This window comes from Prinia subflava, chromosome Z (assembly GCF_021018805.1).
Source record: "Prinia subflava isolate CZ2003 ecotype Zambia chromosome Z, Cam_Psub_1.2, whole genome shotgun sequence".
In the NCBI taxonomy this organism is placed as follows: Eukaryota; Metazoa; Chordata; class Aves; order Passeriformes; family Cisticolidae; genus Prinia; species Prinia subflava.
The window spans coordinates 101,130,653-101,151,929 of NC_086283.1; the positions used below are offsets into that span (position 1 = coordinate 101,130,653).

The 21,277-nt window shown below is 38.1% G+C and overlaps 1 protein-coding gene across 5 annotated transcripts in view; it reads right to left on the reverse strand.

The window, feature by feature from the left end:
• GLIS3 (GLIS family zinc finger 3) overlaps positions 1-21,277 on the reverse strand; it is a 162,437-nt gene that overhangs the window by 121,722 nt on the left and 19,438 nt on the right. For all 5 annotated transcript variants that reach the window (XM_063422199.1, XM_063422200.1, XM_063422203.1 and 2 more), the window contains one exon: positions 3,405-3,612. In XM_063422199.1, coding sequence (XP_063278269.1) covers positions 3,405-3,612 — 208 coding nt within the window. The remainder of the gene's footprint in view (positions 1-3,404; positions 3,613-21,277) is intronic.

A 21,277-nucleotide genomic window follows, 5' to 3' on the forward strand; every position in this document is an offset into this window, starting at 1 on the left:
AGGGCCCTGATTCATGGCTGTAAATGCTGCCTAAAGGTTAACTGGATTTATTTCTTTGTTTCCAGTTCACGCCCAGGCAGACTTGGATTTCCTGCCAGCTAGTGGTGCTATGAGTATATAAATTTCTATTTTTATGGAGTTCTTACAATAGGAAGAAGTGGGTATGTATTCTAGATAAACCTGACAATCTCACAGAAGATCTCACATTCTGAGGATCAATTCTTGGGTTTATTATTTCCACAATATGGTTTTGAAGAAGAGCAGAATTTCCATGAAGATCGAGGACACTGGAGGGGGAGCTTGGCACAGTCTGAGAGGGACAGAGAGAAGAAATAGCTTGCAGGTGCTGTATCTATAAGACAGCTCACAAACAAGGAAAATGTAGCTTGAAAGAACAGCAAGCCTTGCTGTGGTGGCCAGTGGGAGAGATGGTTAAATGCCCCTTTGGAAAGGTACTCAGTGTGTGATGCATGGTTGATCTGCTGTATCAGAACAAGAAACATCCTGTTATGATTCAGTGTCAGTGCAGGGGACTCTCATGGATTTTATGTTACTCCACCAGGGTTTACATGGCACTTGCAAAACAGACTACAGACAAAAAGCACCACTGGCATGCTGACTACAATCTGCATTGAGAGAAATGAATGGAAAATGAGATTGCTCTGTCAGGTCAGCCTGGTGTACCACTTAGATCTAAAGGGATGACTGTGAAAAAGCTGATTTAGGCTTAGCTGATTTAGTTGATTTCACTATCAAACCCGGTTTATATCATGAATGTTCAGTTACCTGTTTTTCAGAAAAAGTGCCTTTAGTTTGTAGAACCAAAGACATTCTGCACCAAATTATATAAAAGACAAGCATACTATAACAATGTAGGAAACACAACCAGATTTGATACTGAAATCAACTGAATCAACTAAGCCTAAATCGACTTTGTCAAAGCACAGGTCATTATAGGGTGATTAAATCATACTTGTGTGTTGTGACCCCAAATACAGATTCACAGTTTTCAACAGAGCAAGACAAGTAACTAAGGTTTGATTTCTCCATGCTATGATTTATATATTCACACCTAGAAAATATAAGGAGAGGGTGGGGGCGTTTGCCAGCTTTTCTTTAAATTTTTGTTTTCTCTTTTATAAATAAAGAAATTCTACATCAATAAGAAGTGTATTTTTATAGTACTGACAAGAATTTTAATCAAATGGATAGTAGGACCACTGTCATCCAAAAAAGCTACTAATGCCTAACACAAAGGGGCAAACCCACTGGTGAATCTGGAAAAAACCTGTCTTTTAAAAGTCTCATAATAGGACAAAAATAAAAAGCTGGCCCAGAATTTCAATACACAATAATTAAGAGCCAGTTATTCGGAAGAAGCTGCAGCACTTCAGCATCTAAATCCAAAAATAATAAAAAATTCCAGCTCTCAAATAAATGAAGATTTATTTAAAATTCAGCCCACACTGTGACTAAGTAGTTTTCTAGTAGGGGGAAAATAACCACACCTAATAAGAAAATGAGGGACCAGATCAATGCAGCTGAATACTCCAAAAAGGTTTTGCAGAAACTCAAAAAAGATGGGGGAAGTTTTATCCCCCATGGTTTATACAACAGAATCTGATGCTATGTTGTAGCAAAACTCTCATTTTGCCAAGTGTTTGCTTTCTTGCATCAGTAAAAATCAAGAAAGTTCACTTTGGATTGGGTAAATTCAACAAATAATCTGGTTTGGATTGAGCTGCCAGAACCCTGCTTATAGTGCCTGAGAGAGAAAATCCAGAGAAAGCACTCTGCCCAGGAAGAACCAGTCAACTTCACTTAGGCAAAAGCAGTTTAAAGTTCCAAAAATTTCATCAAAAAAAACCAAAACAAAACTCAAAACCCAACAAGAAATAACCAACCTCCCCCAGAAAACAAACAAAGAAGAAAAATTCCACACTGTTTTGACGATCTGTGAGTTAAAATCTGTCTTTAAAATTGTTTTCCCTATAAAACAGACAAATTGAGGTAAAAATTGCTGAAATGGGCATTCTTTATGTGACAAACTTATAAAATAACACCTTCATTGATAAATCATTAAAAGGTACTCCAGGGATACCACAGCTTTGATTCTGCCAGAGTTTCAACTTCAGTTTGCCTTTAGTAAATGTTTCTTTGAAATAAAACCAAAACTGTGTAGGTCAGTACTGACACAGTACATCCAGCCATGCATTCAGTGTTGGGAACCATACAGGCACACCTAAAACTTAAGTACCAATTATGTAATTATATTTTTCTAGCATCACCTTTATTTGATCTAAAAGGCATCAAGGTCATTTGTCATCATCTTAGCACTGAATGGTTTTTGCTGACATGTCTACATAGGAAGCATAATTAATTTTGTAGATTTTCCCAGGGGAGGCAGTCTTCACAACAAAAGTGACAGAAATGTTAAAAATTACCTTAAGAGTAAAGTAAGTTTTTATTCCATTTGGATAGTACTAATTTCAGTTATTTCAGGAATGTCCCTTGGCTTGTAATAAAGCAACACAGTAAATGTAAATTGCTTTGAGGATAAAGACTCTTGTGGTCTTTTGTAAATAAGAAATTAAATTTCAACTCAGTAGGCAACGAGGAATCTAGATTCCAAAATAATACACTAGAATATTTTCTCACTGTATGTTTAACATCCAGTATGTGCCTAATGTACTTACACGGTGGTTCTCAAATATCTGTTTTTCTCTAATTCATGTTTGTTGACAAAACTCAAAGTCATAATCTCAAAACTTATTTAAGCATATAAAATTAAGAATAAATATTTATCTGTGGGTAGTGATATAAAAAGGCAACATTTACAGGAAGTGGTCATAGCTTTTTTTACCTACTCAACAGAACTAGGAAAACAAACAAGTTTTCAAGGACAATTGATCTAATTAATTATGTAAATGGACCATTTGAAAGCCAAAGCATTTGATGAGGAGAGAGGAACATGTGCCCAGCATTTATGTGTTTTTTGTCTGTCTTTGGTGTTACTTGAAAGGCACCAACACACTTAGCACTATGTAGATGTAATGTGGACTATTTCTGCTTTCATCCTCCATAATACTTCCTACACCTAGCACAAAAATCTAGTTTGTGACTATAAAATTTTTCAGTTTATCAATTTATCTAATTTTTCAATTTATCTAATTGAAAAGTCCTATCATACACAGATTCTGTGTGGACAAATTTTACCCATTATTTGAATGATCCAAACAGTATGATTGTAGTTGACCTGAATTAAATTGCATGGAATTCAATTTCCTGTGTCATAACAGAGAATGATTTTCTGATTTTAATAATCAGAAATGTCACATTTTAATTACAGAAGAATGTTAAACCCCTCCTCTTAAAGAAATTAATATGAAAAGGTAATTGAAGACCTTGTATCTGATGGAGAAGCACTCAGGCTGGAAGCATCCATAGACCTTGGTAAGCTAGAGCTGATCTGGCTGCATGCTGTTGGAAGCTGATTCACTGAAGGTGAAAGAAATCCCAGCTCTTGAACTGTCATGGGATTGCTGGTGACTATTGCATTGTTGCTGCTGCCTTTTCCAATGGCCTTGCACTTGTGTCCATAACCAAGGCCCCCTAAAACAAACAAAGTGGGTTAGTATTTACCTCTCATGAAGCCACGATGAGGCACAGAACTCCAGACAGTAAGGGGAATCCTCAGAGGAGGGCAAAACAGGGGAGGAGAAGCACAACAATTTTGTAAACTCCTCAAAACATAAACAGAAATATTCTACAGGGGGGTTTATAGATTATGCACGTGTAAAACGGGTTAAGTACATACACTAAAGACCAGGCATGGCAGAAAAATATCAGAAAAAGCACCAGGTGAATGAGCCCTCAGCTGAGGGACAGCTCTCTATGAGAAAGACAAGAAGAGAGAACCCAAGGAGGCAGCCAGAACAGCACCATGCTCCAAATCCTACCAAACCCTGCAGCTGCAATCCACTGCAAGCCCTTCCACCATTCCTACCCCTAGCCATGCAAAATGCAAGGAGACCACCAGTGTGGAGTGCTGGCTGCGTTCACCAGCAGAAGAGAGTTACAGCTGGAACCCAGCATTCCTCAGAGGTCTAGAGAGAGGAATCTGAGCTGAATGAAACTGAGAAGCATTCTGGACTTTCTTTAGAAGGGCCACAGCCTGCTCTGAATCACTGCTGCCATCACTCAAACTGATGGCTATGACACAGTAACACAAAAGGCACCTGGCCACTGGGACCTGCCTTCAAAATGCCCACTGTACTTTGTGTTGTGATTGAGATCACAGCTGGTGGTTTACAAGATTGCCTCTATTAAAACACACTGAGATTATAAAGTTAAAATGAAGGTTGTAATATGGAAGTTGTTGGACATCTCACAAATTCTTATCACAGCTGGAAATTAATAATTAGACAGTTCACATTTCTAGCTGTTTCCCTGTGTTCAGAATACTCCACAAAGCAGGATAGCAACATCAGGACAAACAATATTTCAATGTAAACCATTTTCATAAATTAAATATATTTTTGATATGGGTGTACAACTCGTGCAACTTTTTCTCCAGGTTCTTCAGATGGGTTGTGGACTGCAGAGAGAAGTACATTAGGGCATTTATGGCTCTCCCAGTCAAAGGAAGAAAATCCAAATCCCTCAATCCCCTCTGGATCAAATAGTTCCAAAGACAAACATGTTAAGAGAATTCCTGATTCTGCACTCAGCTCCATTTTGTTGCAGACACCACAGTAAAGCATTTAAGCTCTTGTAGGATTACGGTCAGTTCCCACAACAGATGTTCAATTAAATCAAAAGATAAAGAGAAGGTATTTTAACTTCTTTCCTGTGAAGCAGGAAAGTACATATTTTGAACTCACTAAAGCTGAATCAATGTGCTGCTCAGCAGTTGATTTGATAATGTTACAGATAATTACATTGGAACCAGTAGGAAATATTACGCAAAAAATGTAAATTGCCTCTGATAATAATGTGAACACTGCTCTTAGCAAAAAGCTGGATGGGGTGAAATAAAAAAATCACAAGCCCCATTAACACTATAAAAATACATAGTACAATATAATATGCCTATATGTGTGTGTGTATCATAAATGCTGTTACCTGTTTTTCAGAAAAGTGACTTTAGCATGTAGAACCAAAGACATTCTGCACCAAATTATACAAAAGAGAAGGGTACTGGAAAACAATGTAGGAAACCTAAACAGGTTTGATACTGAAATGCAGTTGTAATGCTTGGAGAGTGTACATCCATATCCATATCCATATCCATATCCATATCCATATCCATATCCACATACACATATACATATGTACATATATAGAGAAAATACTTAATACTACATAAATCTACTATTTAGCATTGAGAAAATGTACCAAATATATACTGATCCTTTCCTGGATGATACCATTAACACCCTTCACCTAAAGGCCACTTTAAACAAATTTCAGTAGTTACAATAATATCTGCTTTATCATATCAGGAAATCAAGGACTGTGCATTTGGCAGACTTCCATTAGGGAAAGGCCATACGTCATCTCAAATAACAATCTGCTATGATACAGTGAAATTGCTATTTATTCATGACCAAAACTGAGCTGCTTGCAACTTACATGTCAGAAAAAAAAAAATCCCAGCAGGAAAACTAGAAAAGGGAGTAGTGCCAAACCAGTGCTGTTAAATACAGGAAGTTGTATCCTCAGTGCATCCTGGTTTCCCTTTCAGTTACAGGGTTTGCTATCAGTGTCTGTGTATAAACAGTGCCTGAGGGATGCCAGCAGCAGGTAAGACAATTTGCTGAGTTGTGGTAAGGGATAACAACAAAAATGGACTGGTTGCTAGCCATTGAAAAGAAAACATGAGAAACTAAGTACTTTGGAGAGACTGTATTACTGGAATGAAAAACAAAAGTTATGCAAGACTCATGAACATTTGCCTGGAGTTTTCTCCGATGTGGAAACAGAAGCAAAAGGTTTTGTTTTTTTTACCATTGACTGACATTTGCTGTTAGGAGAAAAAAAACCCAATTCTTCCACTGAAAAGAAGGCAGGGGAGATTATCATGGAAGAATACATCATCAGCTCCTGCCACTGAAAGAGAGTGCAAAATAAAAGGCTGCTGCTGTGAAAAGCAAAATTGTTACATTTCATAAAGGCATAAATGTGTCAAATGCCCATCATTAATACCTTGTCTGTGCCCTGCAGGTCACTGAACACTATCAATTTGATCTGAATCAGGCAGCAGCATGCAATCCCATCTATGCTGAACTAAGTCTGAGCACAAGATGGAAAGCTTATGCTGACTTCAGTCCCCTGCAAAAGTGGACACATATGGGAATACACAAGACAGAGAGTCAAACAGACTTGATTAGCACAGCTGGTTTGGTAACCAAGATGCCATGGCAGGAACAAACAGAAGTGTGAAAATTACAGGAGATGGGATTACACTGCTTACGGGAAAAGATTCAATCAACTTCTGCAAGCAAAGAGTTGTTGTAAAATGCATGAGTTTTCTGTGTGATTTTTAACCTGATTATTGTAGTAGAAATTATTAACCTGTTTGAAATAGTATATAAGCTTTTGGAAAACCTGAGTAAAATCGAATTCTGATCACTGAATCAGTCTTCCTGTCTCTCAATCAATCGCCAGTAGACACAGACCACATTTTATCTGGCATAAAGTTAAAATGGGCTCAACACGGACATCTGGCCTATCATGAGCCTGCAGCTAAAAGGCAAGCTGACAGAACGTGTGTTCAGAAGCTCTGGATAAATGAAAACTGCCAGAATGACTATGTCTAGCATTTGGAATCACACACCCAGGGTGCCAGAGGATCCCTCAGTTCAGGCTTCCTGTGTCATTGTCCCAAAGCCTGAAAATTTCAGGGGAGTGAAAGGACAACCAGAAGTTCCTCAGTGCCTTGAATCCACATCAGCTGAGATAAACAGGGAACTCTCAGGAGGATACCAGTGGGTTTAAATTACACTGTAGATTCTAAGAAAAAATATGTAAGCTAATATTTTAAATCAGCAAAAGAAATAATTTCTTTTATACTAGGATATAAATCAGGAGACAGTCCAATACAGCCAACAACAACTAAGGAGGTGGAATCAGTCCTGAAGTAGCTCACTCTAAGTTACAGCTGACCAGAGCAGATACTTTATTCCAAATAAACATAGTAACACATAAAATAAAGCTGCTCCTTATCAACAAATAACAGTAATATTTAACAAGTAGAAACAGCAAAAAAATTTTTATGGAAATATTTTAATCCATTTACTTCCTCATTCATTTAGCCTACCTATTTTCCCTGTTTATTCTCCATTGTTGGTTAATGGCTAAGCTTCACTCAACCTTGAAATGCAAAATTATTTCACTGCAATCTCCTGAAGAACATTCAAAGAATGCAGAAAAATACAAGTAGTTGAGATACACAAAATTTTAGATGAACTCTTCTTAAGTTATGTAATTCTCTTACTTTTTGGAGGAAGAGTCCAATATGAAATCAGTTTCATTTAAAAACCATTTTCTTTTATCAGGCATTGACTGAAAACCGACCAACTTCTTTGTATATTTCTCCATGTCAAGAGCAATAATTTGTTAATTCCACCAAGTATCTCAGGTTAAAAAATGAAACTACTTCAGCAAACCTTTGAAATTGCAAACTATGCTTTCTATATAGAAATCATGGTCAACAAAACCATATAAAAGCAAAACCATATTAAACAAAACCAAAATGCGTAAAAGGAGTTTTAATTTTTAAGTGTTCTGAAACAGACTACATACGTAGCAAATACATAACACCACATCAAATTCAAACATGTCTTTGATTAATAAGTTCTATAGTTAGAGAACTAATCACTATGAAACGAAGCTACTAAAGTGATCTGAAAACCAGTCCCTTGTTACTGTTAGGGGAACAGCTAGAAAAAAAAGAATTGCAACAAGGCAGCCAAAGTTAATTACCCTAGAAGATTTTCTGTGTCCACCAACACAGAAAATGTACATATTAAGAGCTATGGAAGTGTTTGGTTTTAATGTTTCCCATGTATTGGGCTTCCACTCTTGTGTGGACTCAATTCACCAAAATGGGGAGAAAAGGGCACAAGTAAAAAGCATGTTGTAAGACAATAAATACAGAAGAGACCAAAGGAGTAAGGCAGATTGTGTGGATGTATTCTTCACATGGATTAAACTCACCAAGGCTGTTTGAAAACACATTTGGCCTTTTTTTTCACAACTCATTTAATCTCCTGGATGCTGCAGCCCCCACAAACATCTTTATTCTCTTGTCACCCTATCTGCAGGGTCACTGGCAACCTGTTTGGAGGGGGCTGGGGGCTTCACAGTAACTTGTAACTCAAAAAACTCAAATGTTTGCAGAGAAGACTTGCTTGCTTCCCAATGGTAATATCTCAGTCCCTCTCACCTTCAGCCTGCTGAAGTTTTCAGGCTTCCCCTGAAGCAATTTTAGTTATGTTATTAACGACTGCTGCAGAGGTAGCACTTGTCCCTTTTTCCTTAAACTAAACCACTAAACCACTTTTCCATTGTTTCTACAGCCACCTAAGAGACACTATTGCACAACAACCATGTAGACAAAGACACCAGCTGCAGGGCAGTGGGTATCAGATCCCTCTGAACCTTCTGTAAGTGTGTTAAACTGGAGCTTCCAAGGGGAACAACCATATTTTAAAAGGCAGGATGGGGGAAATATTGCCATTTGCCTCTGTGACCATAGGGTAAAATAGAATCTTTGCCAATGTGGAAATCTAGGCTTCTGCAAACTGGCATCATACCCTGAGTCCAAATCCTTTTGAAAGACCTTGAGGTTTCCAGGTGAACTAGACAAAAATTTAGTCACAAGTGGATTAGGTATGAGCTTTTTGTTATGGTATGCAAGCTGGAGTTTTTCAGAGTACAAGTAAATTATTAAACTATGACTCAAAATTTGCTGAATTATCATTTGTGTTGCAAATCTTACAAAATGTTGTAGTTTCTCAACTGCAATACATCACACAGACACTACATGCTAGTGAAACAGTGATCCTTAGCTTTTATTAGCTTTAAAAACAAAACAAAAAATTATTAGAAAATCAAGGATTTGTAGTTAGAGAGAAAATCCTGAAATTAAGATCCTAAAGGCTCCCTGTTTTTAACATCATGGGTATGATCATAGACTATGGTTTTCTTAACACAATCAACAATGACTTTCTAGAACAAGTTTTCTCCAAATCCTCTGACAGTGTCCACTCTGAACACCGAGTAAGACACACCATTAATCTGACTAGTACTGAATATACCCACATTCTTCACTGTTTACAGATCTGTTTTAATCTTTATAACCAATAAAATAATCTCAACAAAATACACTAAACAGAATTATATGATGGCATGGTATTAAGAGACAGTGCTGTGTATGCAATTTAAAGATTCTTCATGCTTTGAATATTGTAAAGGCAGTTTTTTCACTCTCAGAGTGCCTTTGGTAAATTAAGTTGCACTAATTTCCAATGTTATTTGCAACCTTTGTATGAAGTAATCAAGCATGTACTTTCAGCAACTCTACTGTGAGACAAAAGAGACTGACAAAGCACAATGAAAAACAATGTCTCCCTTCAACTGGAACTAAGGTAAAAAATTATCCAGAACTGACCAGTGAAAACAATACCTCACAGGTGATTAACTTAGCTGGTTTAGAGCAGACAGCAATGAGATCACCTACTTCTATGGAACACTTTAACCACTAAATTTAAACAAATGAAAACAGTGGTCTTGTAATGACTAAACTAAGAATACATTATGAAACAGTCAGGTTCAGGAAACTTCCAGGAAAGAACAGACATAGTAAAACAACGATTTTCATTTGGATCTACAGACACATGTCATATCTCATACTAATTCTGAATTAGTTTTATCTGTATCAGGAAGACCTATCAGTTATTAAAAAGTTATTTTGAAAGCTACTTTGTTTTTCTTGTTTTGCATAAAATGTAAGACGTTATCAGTTAACTATTGCACACACAAGTTAATGTTTAACTGAACTAAAATATAAATGTTTTAGCTGCAATGGGTAACTCCCTATTTGTTATCAGTAACATTAGATGACTTCTTCTTTTGTCCTTATTAGGATAATATGGTATGTGCTTTTCTATTGCAGAAAACTTAACAGCTTTACACATTTGGTTTGTGCTACTACTTTCCCACAGTATTAGTAACAAGTTTCTATTTACAGAACTTAGCCTGACTATTTAGTTTGTATTTCTGAAATATTAATACATTGTGCAAGCCTCATAATCAAATAACTGGTATAAATCAAAATAAACTCCACTAGATGTACAATACATGAATTTAATGGTGAATAATATCAGGTGAAAAAACCCAACAAGTTTTCATGTTTTAACTTTCAGTATTGGCCAGCTTCTTAGAACACCACTATAATAAAGACAAAGAGAAAAGTATTACCATAATCAAAATGGAAATTTACAGGTATTTGAAAAAACAGAAGATAATTGTATTGGAATTTGAGATAATAAGAGGTAATACCTTCCAGCTGCAGTGCCACTGGGCAATTACTGCCTGTATCTGACTTAAATAAACACAGAGCATATATCAGTATGTAGGTGAGAGCACAGACTACAATTTCACTTTCATGTGGCATTATTTGGGAAGCAGATAAAAAAATAGTATTTTTAAAACTTCTTCATATATTATGAATTATAGGACTCAAATGAAATGAATAGGGAAACACTTTGTCCAGCGTTTTAACAGCATTGCAGTCACCTGCAAATAAGTGAATTGATTCCAGCAATTTGGTTGGAATACTTCTTTGTTGATACCATCTGATTGCAATGCAGCCAACTGTGGAGGGGCAATAAGAAAATATTCTAGAAAATATGATTATCTGTACTATGTAACACTTCATGTGCCACAACCACTTCTAGCACTGTTCAACCTTCACTGCACATCTGTGCTTTTCTTCACGTTAGAAATACATTCTTGGAATAGTTTCCACTAATTCCTGATTTTCCTTTCCCTCAATTTTAATTAAAACTTGCTCAAATATCTTCTGTTATCTGAATGTTCTTAACCTTTTTGAAAACACCACTCAGGAGCTTTGCTATCTGTGACTCTGGGCACACGTAGATCCATTACTTATCATTCCAGCATCAAAGCAAATCAGCACAGCAATCTGTTCAGACAGTAATTTCTGATTTCCTGCTGTGTTCACTGGGCTGTTATCTATCTTCCTCGTGCCACACCTTATACGTGCTTCTCCTGTCAGCCTGCCTGTGTGGACAGAGATGGGAAGAAGAAGAAGACTCCTTCCTTCCTCCAGGCAAAGGGAAAATCTTCTGCCTCCTTTATTCACTTAGAAAAGGGGATGCAGCAGAGCACCAGGAGTAAGGGGACAGAATCTCAGCAGACAAAAGCTGCCCTAACTCCAGTGCTCTGTGACAACATCCTCCAAATAAAACTTGCTGCCGTCCTCGCAGAAGTCCTGAGCAGAGGAGAGAAGAACAATAAGATTGTTTTCTACTTCTAGCATGGGCCACGTAACATGTCAGCACCAGACTCTGCTGCATGTCATGAGTTCAGCAAAAAAAAGCATGCAATGAAGGTGTTGTTTAATGTTAAACTCTAATCCCACGTGAGGCTCCCTTTCAAAATCTTTACAGATAATCCAAGGTATTTGACTGCTCTTTCTCAGAAAAGCATCTTTCCTCCTCTGAGAGACCAAAATGTACAAGAAGCAGGAAAAAAAATAGATAAATGCCAACCTGTTTAATAGTGATACCCATTTAAAACAGGTGGCAAATGCTCACATGGAAAGAACTTCAGAAACTGCATTATGGAAGCAGGAATCTCAGTAACTTGAAGTCCCATTCAGTATGTTTTTCTTTCCCAGATAAAGTCAAATGTTCAAGGACACAACTATTTTTCAAACAGTATTGTCCCTGAGATTCTGAACAGTACATTTTTTTCTTTCCTCACACTGAAAACAAGATACTGATTAAGGCTGTTTCTCCTAAAATGTAAGAATGTTATCCAAGTCGTCAGTTTAACCAGGCAGAAATAACAAGCATACAGCCCATATAACATACATATTCTAAGAGGCTTTATACTCAGTTAATTAGTTTAACTATTGCTTTCATGGTTCATTTAAGTCTTTCATGCTTCATTAAATATCAATATATTTTATCACCTCAGAAAAACTTCTCAGTAAAAATACAATTGTATTTTCAAGTGATAATCTTGTTAACTAATATATACATTTCAAGCATGTCTATCAGACACCAGCAAATTCTGGATTGCTACAGCAGCAGTATCTCAAACCATTATCCAAATTTCTTTACACACACAATGAAAACAAAAGTACTTTTGGTGAAACAAAAGTACTTCGTCAAGAAAAAGAAAATTGTTTTGACACATTATTTTCATCATTATTTAAGGTCTCACACTGATCTTTTGTTGTTCCAACTTCACAGTAATCAGCTCAAACATACCCTGGATTCAGTAATTTTAACTATCTTGCCAAAAGTCCTAAATTCATAATGTCAGAAAATTAAGTCCTTAAGGATGCATAAGGAGCAATGAAACTAATAGTTATAAGTATGTAAAACCCAAAAGCCAAGTGCAAGCCATAAAACTAACTCCTGTGGTTAAGAGAACATCTGTCCTGACAGAAAGATTTACTTACTTATGCACAGGATGAATTTTCTCAATTTGGGAATACGAATACATCAGAGCTATTTGGAAGGTTATTTCCTAGACTGAGAAATTAGTCCTTACAAGTCTACCTGCATGATTACCACACATTCTCTGGCAATTTCTACTACTATTTTCCCATTGTATGAGATCTCATCTCATTCTATAACATCTCATTCCATGAAATCTACGGCCAGTAAGGTGCGTTGCAATAACAGAATGAGAGTGGTTATTATTTAAACTGATTTTTAGAGGAGGCCACTATCAGCATCGTCATGGTCCAAACAAAACTCTCTACTTGTCTTGCCACCTTAGCTCTTCATGTCAATGAGAGGCAAATCCTGGGAAAATCATACAAACAGACAGGAGTACTTAAAATCTGTATTGGCACTACATGGTTCTACTCCTCACAAAGCTTTAGACATTCTTCTTCCAGTTTTATTCTTTATTCCTTATTCTTTTCACCAGCCCGAGCCACACTAATTAATCAGAGTTTCCCAGGTCTTTTGTTGTTGTGACCAAAAAGAAAAGACCAAAATGAAAGCTTGATTCATCTTTTTAAAGTGAGTCCATCTACCTTCCACAAAGCCAGGCTAATAAGAGGGAGGATTAAGGCCAATTGAATGGCTTAGGCCCATAAATACCAGTCCTGCTCCTGCCCTTAGCTGTCATCCCTGCCAAAACTGATTTACAAAGAGTGACGTCTTAACCACAGCTATTACTTAGCGAAGAGGAGGCTGCCGTGTTGGCAGGGTTTGGCAGCCAAACCTGGCTCCTGACTAAGATCTGAGGTAAAGACACAGGAAACCACAGTGGGATCCCAATGCTATGGTGTCTGCAAGGGCCATCTGAACGGTGGAAAGAAGTGCTCACAGACAAAGGCATAAAAAAGGCAAGTGTTTGCATGCTCTGCTGAGCTGAGTACCTTTGTTAAAGGGTGGAAACCACACAAAAAATGTCCTGATGGACACTGAAACCTTTTTAAGAACCTGGTCAACCCAACTGTGCATCTCTCCACCATACCTCTAAAAAAACAAAAAGAGTGGTACCCATCTTCATATTAGCTTGAGAATGTGCTAAACAGGTGAAATATTCAAAATGGGTCATGTGGTTTTTGAAGACATCATCCTAGTGAATTTCGGTGATGTTAAATTCACAAGTACACAAGACAGTACCTGGCCTTATGAGCTGTTTAGGTAATTTCTCAAACTTCTGTCATCTCCAAGCATTCATGTATTCTTCATACAATTTAGTGTGTGGTTTTTTAGTATTCTGGTGTGATTTTCAGTAAATTGCAGGGATTTGATTCCCCACCACTCAGGGACTGCAATTCCTGAAGTTAATGTGAATGGGATATAAATCTCTTAAAATCAGCCGTCACTGTATCCCAATAACGCTGAAATTCACTCTATTCTACAGTTCATGAAATTCTGGGTTAAAAAATGTTTGCTTTTGAAGTACTCACAATGCACACTGCATACTAAAAATGCAAAGCAAAGCCCATTCCACTTCCAAATGGCTACAGATGACTAAATCAGGTCGACAGAGAGGACCTGAAGTCCTTATAATTGAAGGAAAGGCAATAACAAAACAATTGTTACAGTACTTTATCCTTTATGTGACTAGCTTCTCTTCCTCTAGCAACATTCAAGAACCAACTCTGCATGGGCAGGCTGAGTGAAGAAAGAGCACATATTTGCAGTCTGGTTTTGCTAGAGTTTTCAGTGAGTGCCCAGATGTTGTCAATTGCTTGCTGACAGAACCACCCTGCTGCTCTCTCCCCCTGCACCCACAGACAGCACAGGAGAAGAAAAGATGAAAAAAGCTCCTAGGTCAAGATAAAGACAATTCAACAAAAAAGGCAAAAATACTTCATGCTGAGGTAAAGCAAAGTAAGAAATGCATTCACTACTTCCCATCAGCAGGCAGGTGTCCAGCCACTTCCTCAGTCTGTGCAGCAGCTGCTCAGTGAGATAGATGCCACCACCACAAATGTCTTTATATCCTCCTCCTTTCCCTCAGCTTTCATGACTGAGCACATCATACAGCATGGAACATCCCTCTGGTCAGCTGGGGTCAGGTGTCTTGGCTGTGTTCCCTCACAGTCTCTTGCACACCCCTTCCTAGTGGTCTTTTGTTTTGTTTTTTTTTGGGGGGGGGTAGGGTGATGGAGAGAAAACCTTGACACTGTGCAAGCGCTGCTTACCAAGAACCACAACACTGGTGTGTTATCACTGGTTTGTTATCAAGACTGTCTGGTCAAAAACGCAAACCCCAGCACCGTATGGGCTGCTATGAACAAAGTTAACTGCATCCAGACAGCTGCAGTATACTTCCTGTAAAAAAACCCAAATAAATGTTAGGGGACTCCTCTGGAAAAGTAAAATACCTGGGGAACCAGCTCACTGGGGTAAGGAGGAGAAGCACTTCCCAGAGAATGGCCAGACCTCAGGCATCACTGCACAATTCAAATTTACTTCTAAAAGCATTATCATTTTGAAATGAGAAATGTTTTCCCGTTGTGATTTTAGTTAAAATTACGTGAGGAAAAGGAAAATTAAACATTGAATAGGTATTAAACACTCAGCTTTCTATTGAAATAATGTAATTGTAGGATTTCTCAAGGCTTACATTTTCAGGAAAGAAAGAAATTTGTTTTAAAACTAGGGGTGTCTTGCTGGTTTCAGAAAACAGCAAGAACTTTGAACATGAATACTTCCACCTTATTCACTCTGAATAATTAAAATCCAGTTTCTGTTTTCATCACATAAAGATTGTTGCTTTTTTCATCAGCAGGTGTTCTTTTAAAAGGATGTTTTGGCCTAAGAAGCCCAAGAAATGAGAAATCCTGAAGGCTCAGCTGAAGATATATCTATAGTATTTTTATGTATGCATTAGGTGGTGAAACATGCTTATGTGATTAAATACAATATGATTTTGTTTCATGTGCATTCCTAGTCATACCCAGTTACAATACCTACTGAGAAACAATGACATCATTACTGTAGCAGCTATTTGTTATGTGAGGCTGATTGTGTTGCATTTCTGCTCATGGAATAAAATTTTTAAAAGAAACTCATAAAGAGGTATCTGCAAAGTCTGAAGTTTTCATGACTACATTTTGATCTCCTTCATGTCTTCTGTTCCTCTGACCCAGTTATGTTCATCACAAAATTTTTAAGCAGACTGTCACTTTTTCTTTCAAAAGGCTGTAGCTAAGGGACAGGAAAAAGCCATCGATATTTCAAAGGCTATCCATGGGCTAAAGAAGGGTGCTTCAGTGAACATACCATGCAATCTTGCCCAGTCTTACTTAACCTGTTTATCAACAATTTTGCTGATGATAGGAGACCAAGGGGAATGGCTGATACACCTGAAGGCTGTGCTGGCATTCCGTGGGACCCTGACAGGTTGAGAACTGGGCAGAGAGAATCCAGTTCAACAAAGGCAAGTGTAGGGTCCTGAGCTAAGTGTAGGAAAATGTAGGATATAACCCCAAGTACCAGCTGGGGACAGGCTGGGGACTGCACTGATGGGAAACAGCTCTGCAGAGATGGACCTGGGTACCTGAGTGGCAATCCCAAGCTGACCATAAACCCACCATGGCCAGGAGGGCCCACCGTGTCCTGGGGTGCATCAGGAAGAGCATGGCCAGCAGGTGCTGTCACACAGAGGTGACCCTGTCCCTCTACCCAGCCACATTTGGAGTGCTGTGCCCAGCTCTGGGTTTGTCAGGACAAGAGAGGCACAGAGCTGGTCAGTGTTGGAACCCTGGGCACTGAGAATTTTAGACTTTCTGTGCTAAAAGGCACTGACCCCCAAGCAAACACTGCATTTGACCTGAGGCTGTGGAACACACTTCCAAAATTGAGTGATAGCACTGGGATTGTGGGTGTGCAGTTTGAATAGAAGTGTGTGGTATCACAGGGTAGAAAACTTAGATATTAAGGTTTTAGAATATAGTAACATATATAAAGCAATATGGAGGATTTGAGGCATTGGCTAAGTTGTTCTTCCACCTTCTTCTCTATGGGTTTGGGTGGTATTTTGTATTTGGGTAGAAAAGTCTGCATTGTGGGCCATAGCTGCTTGGTTATTGGGTTAAAAGTATAAATAATATAGGTGTCATTTCTTAATTGGACAATTAGTGCTTAAAAGACCTTGCAAAGAGTTAGAGACACAGCCATTTTCTACCTTGTTAGCGAGAACTCAGAACTTGTGAGCCTGTGCTATAGATAAGAATTAATAAACATCTGAGTCCAAACACAAAACTGAGTCTCCCGTGTATTAATCCTGTCTCTAACAGAAGAAAAGAAGATAAATCCACAGGTCAGTACAAGACAGACAAGAAGAGGGTGCAGCAGAGGCCACAAAGATGATGAGGGGACTGCAGCATCTCTCTTATGAGGAGAGGCTGCAGGAGCTGGATCTGTTTACTCTGGAGAAGACAGAGGGGATTTCATCAATACACACAAATATCTCAAAGGTGGGTGCCAGGAGGATGGTGCCAGACTCTTTTCAGTGGTGCACATGACAGGATAAGGAGCAATAGCCATAAATTAAAAGACAAGTTCTACCTCAACATGAGCACTGGAATAGGCTGCCCAGGGAGGCTGTGCAGTCTCCTGCTCCAGAGATATTCAAAACACAGCTGGATGTGCTTCTGTGAAACTTGTCCTGGGTGACCCTGCCCTGGCAGGGGAATTGGACTAAATGATGATCCAAGATCCCTCCCAAGCCTGAAAATTCTGTGATTCAACGTTCTTTGTGATATTAGTTTGAAAAAATACAATGCAGTTGGCCAAAAGGATGAACAGCCCAACGACCTGACAATGTGCAGTGATGTAAATATCTGGGAATAGGCTATCTCACATCAGTAAAGGTGTGTAAATTCCTAATTATGGGACTGGATCACAGCTATGATCAGAATAAACCTATACATTTCAATTAAATCATATAAATCTCAATAGTCACATCCAAGTTCTGTATTTTAAAGAAACAATAAAAATCACTTTACTGGGAGCAGTTTAACTTAGCCCCTGGTTTCTAGTTTACAAGTCTTTAAAAATTTCTCTCTATAAATTTTTTGAAAGAATGAAATCTTAGTCAAGTTAAAACGCATTAGGTAGTCATGACGGAAAAAATGAGATTATTGTCATAATGTTCAATGTTCAAACCCCTTGCAAAAGATTCCAATATCTAATTTAAGAGACACATTTTAGAGATCTGTGGGTAAAGGACTATTTAAATCACTCAGTTTGACCATTAATGAACTTATAGGTTAGTATAGAGTGAAGGAATTCACAGGAGCAATCATGTGGAAAGAAACTGCTCATGACTACTATTTGTTCTTTTGCACCACCTTTTTTTTTTTTTTAGTCCAATCAATGTGGGTTCCTTCTCTCTGGTTTAATATACTACAGAGCTTTTTAAGTCTCCTCAGAGACTGAGGAATTCACAACCTTTCTTGAACCAGAATCCCTAAAACTGAACATGAAAAGAAATGCAAAACAAAGATCACAAAAGAAAAAAAAATCATTGTAATTGTTTGCACAGAATTGGTGTCCTGATGTTTGTTGTATGACTGTACAAAAGCAGGCTAACTGCTGGAGCATTTTTACTAGTCAGGAGTAGTAATATATATGTCTTGTATTTTTAAATACTTCCAATTCTACTTATAAATCAACACCTATAAAAGATAAATTTACTTTTATAAAAAAGCAACTGTGAGGGAAAAGAGTTAAAGACCACACTAAACATATTCTGCCTCACATTAAAACCCTAGGTTATAAACATCTTTTTTGCTAAAAATACAGGTTTGCAAGGTTTTTTTCCCTTGAGGATTTTGCTGAGTTACTTATTACACATTAAAATGAGTGATAGAAGGCACTGCATACCTCAAATGGTATTAATGACTTGACTTTTATCAACATTTTTTAACCACAGAGCTCTCTGTAAATGCACTCATGTGCATTTTCTTTTCACAATCAAGCCAAGGGGGACTGGCAGGGGTACTGAGAAGACTCTGCATATCCTCCACCCCCAATGCCAAGGACACTGAGCTCATGTTTGTCAATACAAGAACACCAAGATTAGGGTGTTTCAGGTACCCTCTGCAGTGCAAGAATCCAGCCAGATGTTGCCACGATGTCTGCAGCAGCAGGGAACTTGCTCAGTCCAGCTCCCAGCCTTACAGCTGCTCATCACACCAGCACTGCACTCAGCCTCCACCTCTGCAAACGTGAAGTGAGGTTTGCAAAAAGTGCCAGCAGACCTCCTAACTCACCTACACCTCGTTAAGATCTCAGGATCAGGCAGTGTAACCACTTCTGAAGGCTTAAGAATAATCAATACCAGACTAACACAGCTATTCTCTGCTCAGGACAACACACACTCCAAGGCTGACCCTGCAGTGTTGGTCTAGAAAAAGTGAAGAGTAAAGAAAAGAAAGTAAATCAGAACTGCCTAGTGAAACCTGTGAACTCTGAGGCACAATACTTCCCAGGTCTCTGCTTCAGGAAGAACAGCTTTGTAAAACTTCTCAAGTAACCTGAATGTCATTTACACAGATTTGGTCCTTGGTGTTCCACTTGGCTTGTAGCAGGGCAATTAGCAGCACAGTCCCTTTGTCCAGCTGGCAGCATTATACTATGGTTAAGTAAACATGGGGCACGTACACTTTGTTCTCCCTCTTCCTCCCACAGGTATCCCTTCACACACTTTCAGCTCTGACACACAATTTCAATTAGTATCGGTTTTACCAAAAGTCAGAGGCGAAGTAATGAAATCTCCATCAACAAAACGTATTAACTTTTTGTGCAAGAAGACTTTAGACATTTCACACTGCAGCTGTACCTGCTCTGTATGTATGCCTTTCTGCAGCTGTATATAAACTATGTATTTTTAACACTAAAAATACATAGTTTATTGTGAGTACTGTCACAGTAGCTCTTCATCGCTCTATAAAGAAATTGGAGACTGAAAGGGGATTTGAACACTGAAGGTAGCAATGATGGGAAAATAACTAGAGCACAGCAAGGATGGTGGAAGATAGACAAGAAACAAAACCATAATCAGAGAGGTGAATAGCAAAAGTCACACTTTTTAAGGCCCTCCTATTTGAGTTCACTGCCTCTGCTAAAGGACTGCTTTGCCCAAGGGTGCTCCTGGCACCCACTGTCAGTTTGGGGAAATGACAAGTGCTAACCTGAGTCTTTACTCAGTTATCATGCCTGTCCCAAACTTTAGAGCTGATACTACTCACCATTGCCAAGAATTCACCTTCCACATCCAACTACAGGCTTAGTGAAAAGGATCAAGTCATAAAATTTTGAATTGGACTCAGCAGCATGTTGGAAATGCTTATCAACATTCACAGACAGGGTCCATTTCAGACAAAAAGACACATACAGAAGGCAGGTGACAGGTATGGGAGAGGTATGACCACAAGCACTGTGCAGATTTCTTTAATTTGCAGTTGTACATTTTTGTGTCACAACAGTCACAGATTTTGATGGAGTATTAGCAACAACTCAGAGCACCTGGAGCAGGAATTGCTAGTGGGAAGGCAGCAAAACTGGAGTTAAGGGAAAGAAAGAGTAGTTTTCCACAAAAGGTAATAGACATGATTACAATGCAGGTATTTCCTTTCATGTGCAGTAGGCTGGAGGTTCTTTTCATATAAGGGGGAAAATGTGGCATCATGTCCTACTGCAATATAAAAAAGGCAGATGATGTGGTTTCTTGCTTCAGTGGTGAGGGTATTATCACAAACACAGAGCAGTAACCACTGTTTTTCTGGTTACAAGTTAGACAGCTACACTATTTGATTCATTTGTACACAGGAATAAAGGACAACTCTCATTTGAATTTGTGCTGCACAAATAAGGGCATGTCAGATTAGGATATGTGTGCATACTATCATGTAAATACATAATAAGCAGAAATGCTGTAATACTCACCAGGAAAATGGATGAGGATAGACTCTAAGAAGAAAACCCTAAACCTTATATTGCATTAACAACAGCAACTGACTAATTTAAATTCATCTGAACTTCAGACTGCACCTTTCACAACCAAATATGAATGACTGAAAATGCTAATGCTCTGTGTTTTTTTTCAGTAATTCAAAACTTAAAAAAAAATGTTTGCAGCCATAAATCAGATGCTTTGTTACTACTTTAACAGTTTGCTTTTCCTTTTCTAGAACAATTCAAGGCTTTTGGGAAGTTTGCAAAAGACAGCTAGACAAAAGTCCTATACATCCTTTTTTCTAATCTTTCAAAGATACTATTAATCTGTAAGTGATTTATCTTTGGCAGTTTTTAATCCAAACTCAATTGGCTTCCTTTTAATACTATTTTACCATATTAATTTCAACAAAACCTGTTCTGTGTGGAATTCCATATCACAGGATTTCATTAAAATGGAATAAATCAGTTCAAACGTTTAGAATCTAATATAAACTTTTCTTCTATACCTTCAACACTTCTGCAGAAACAGCCAGCATCAGCATAGTTTTCTATTAGATTCTACAAAACTCCAGCAC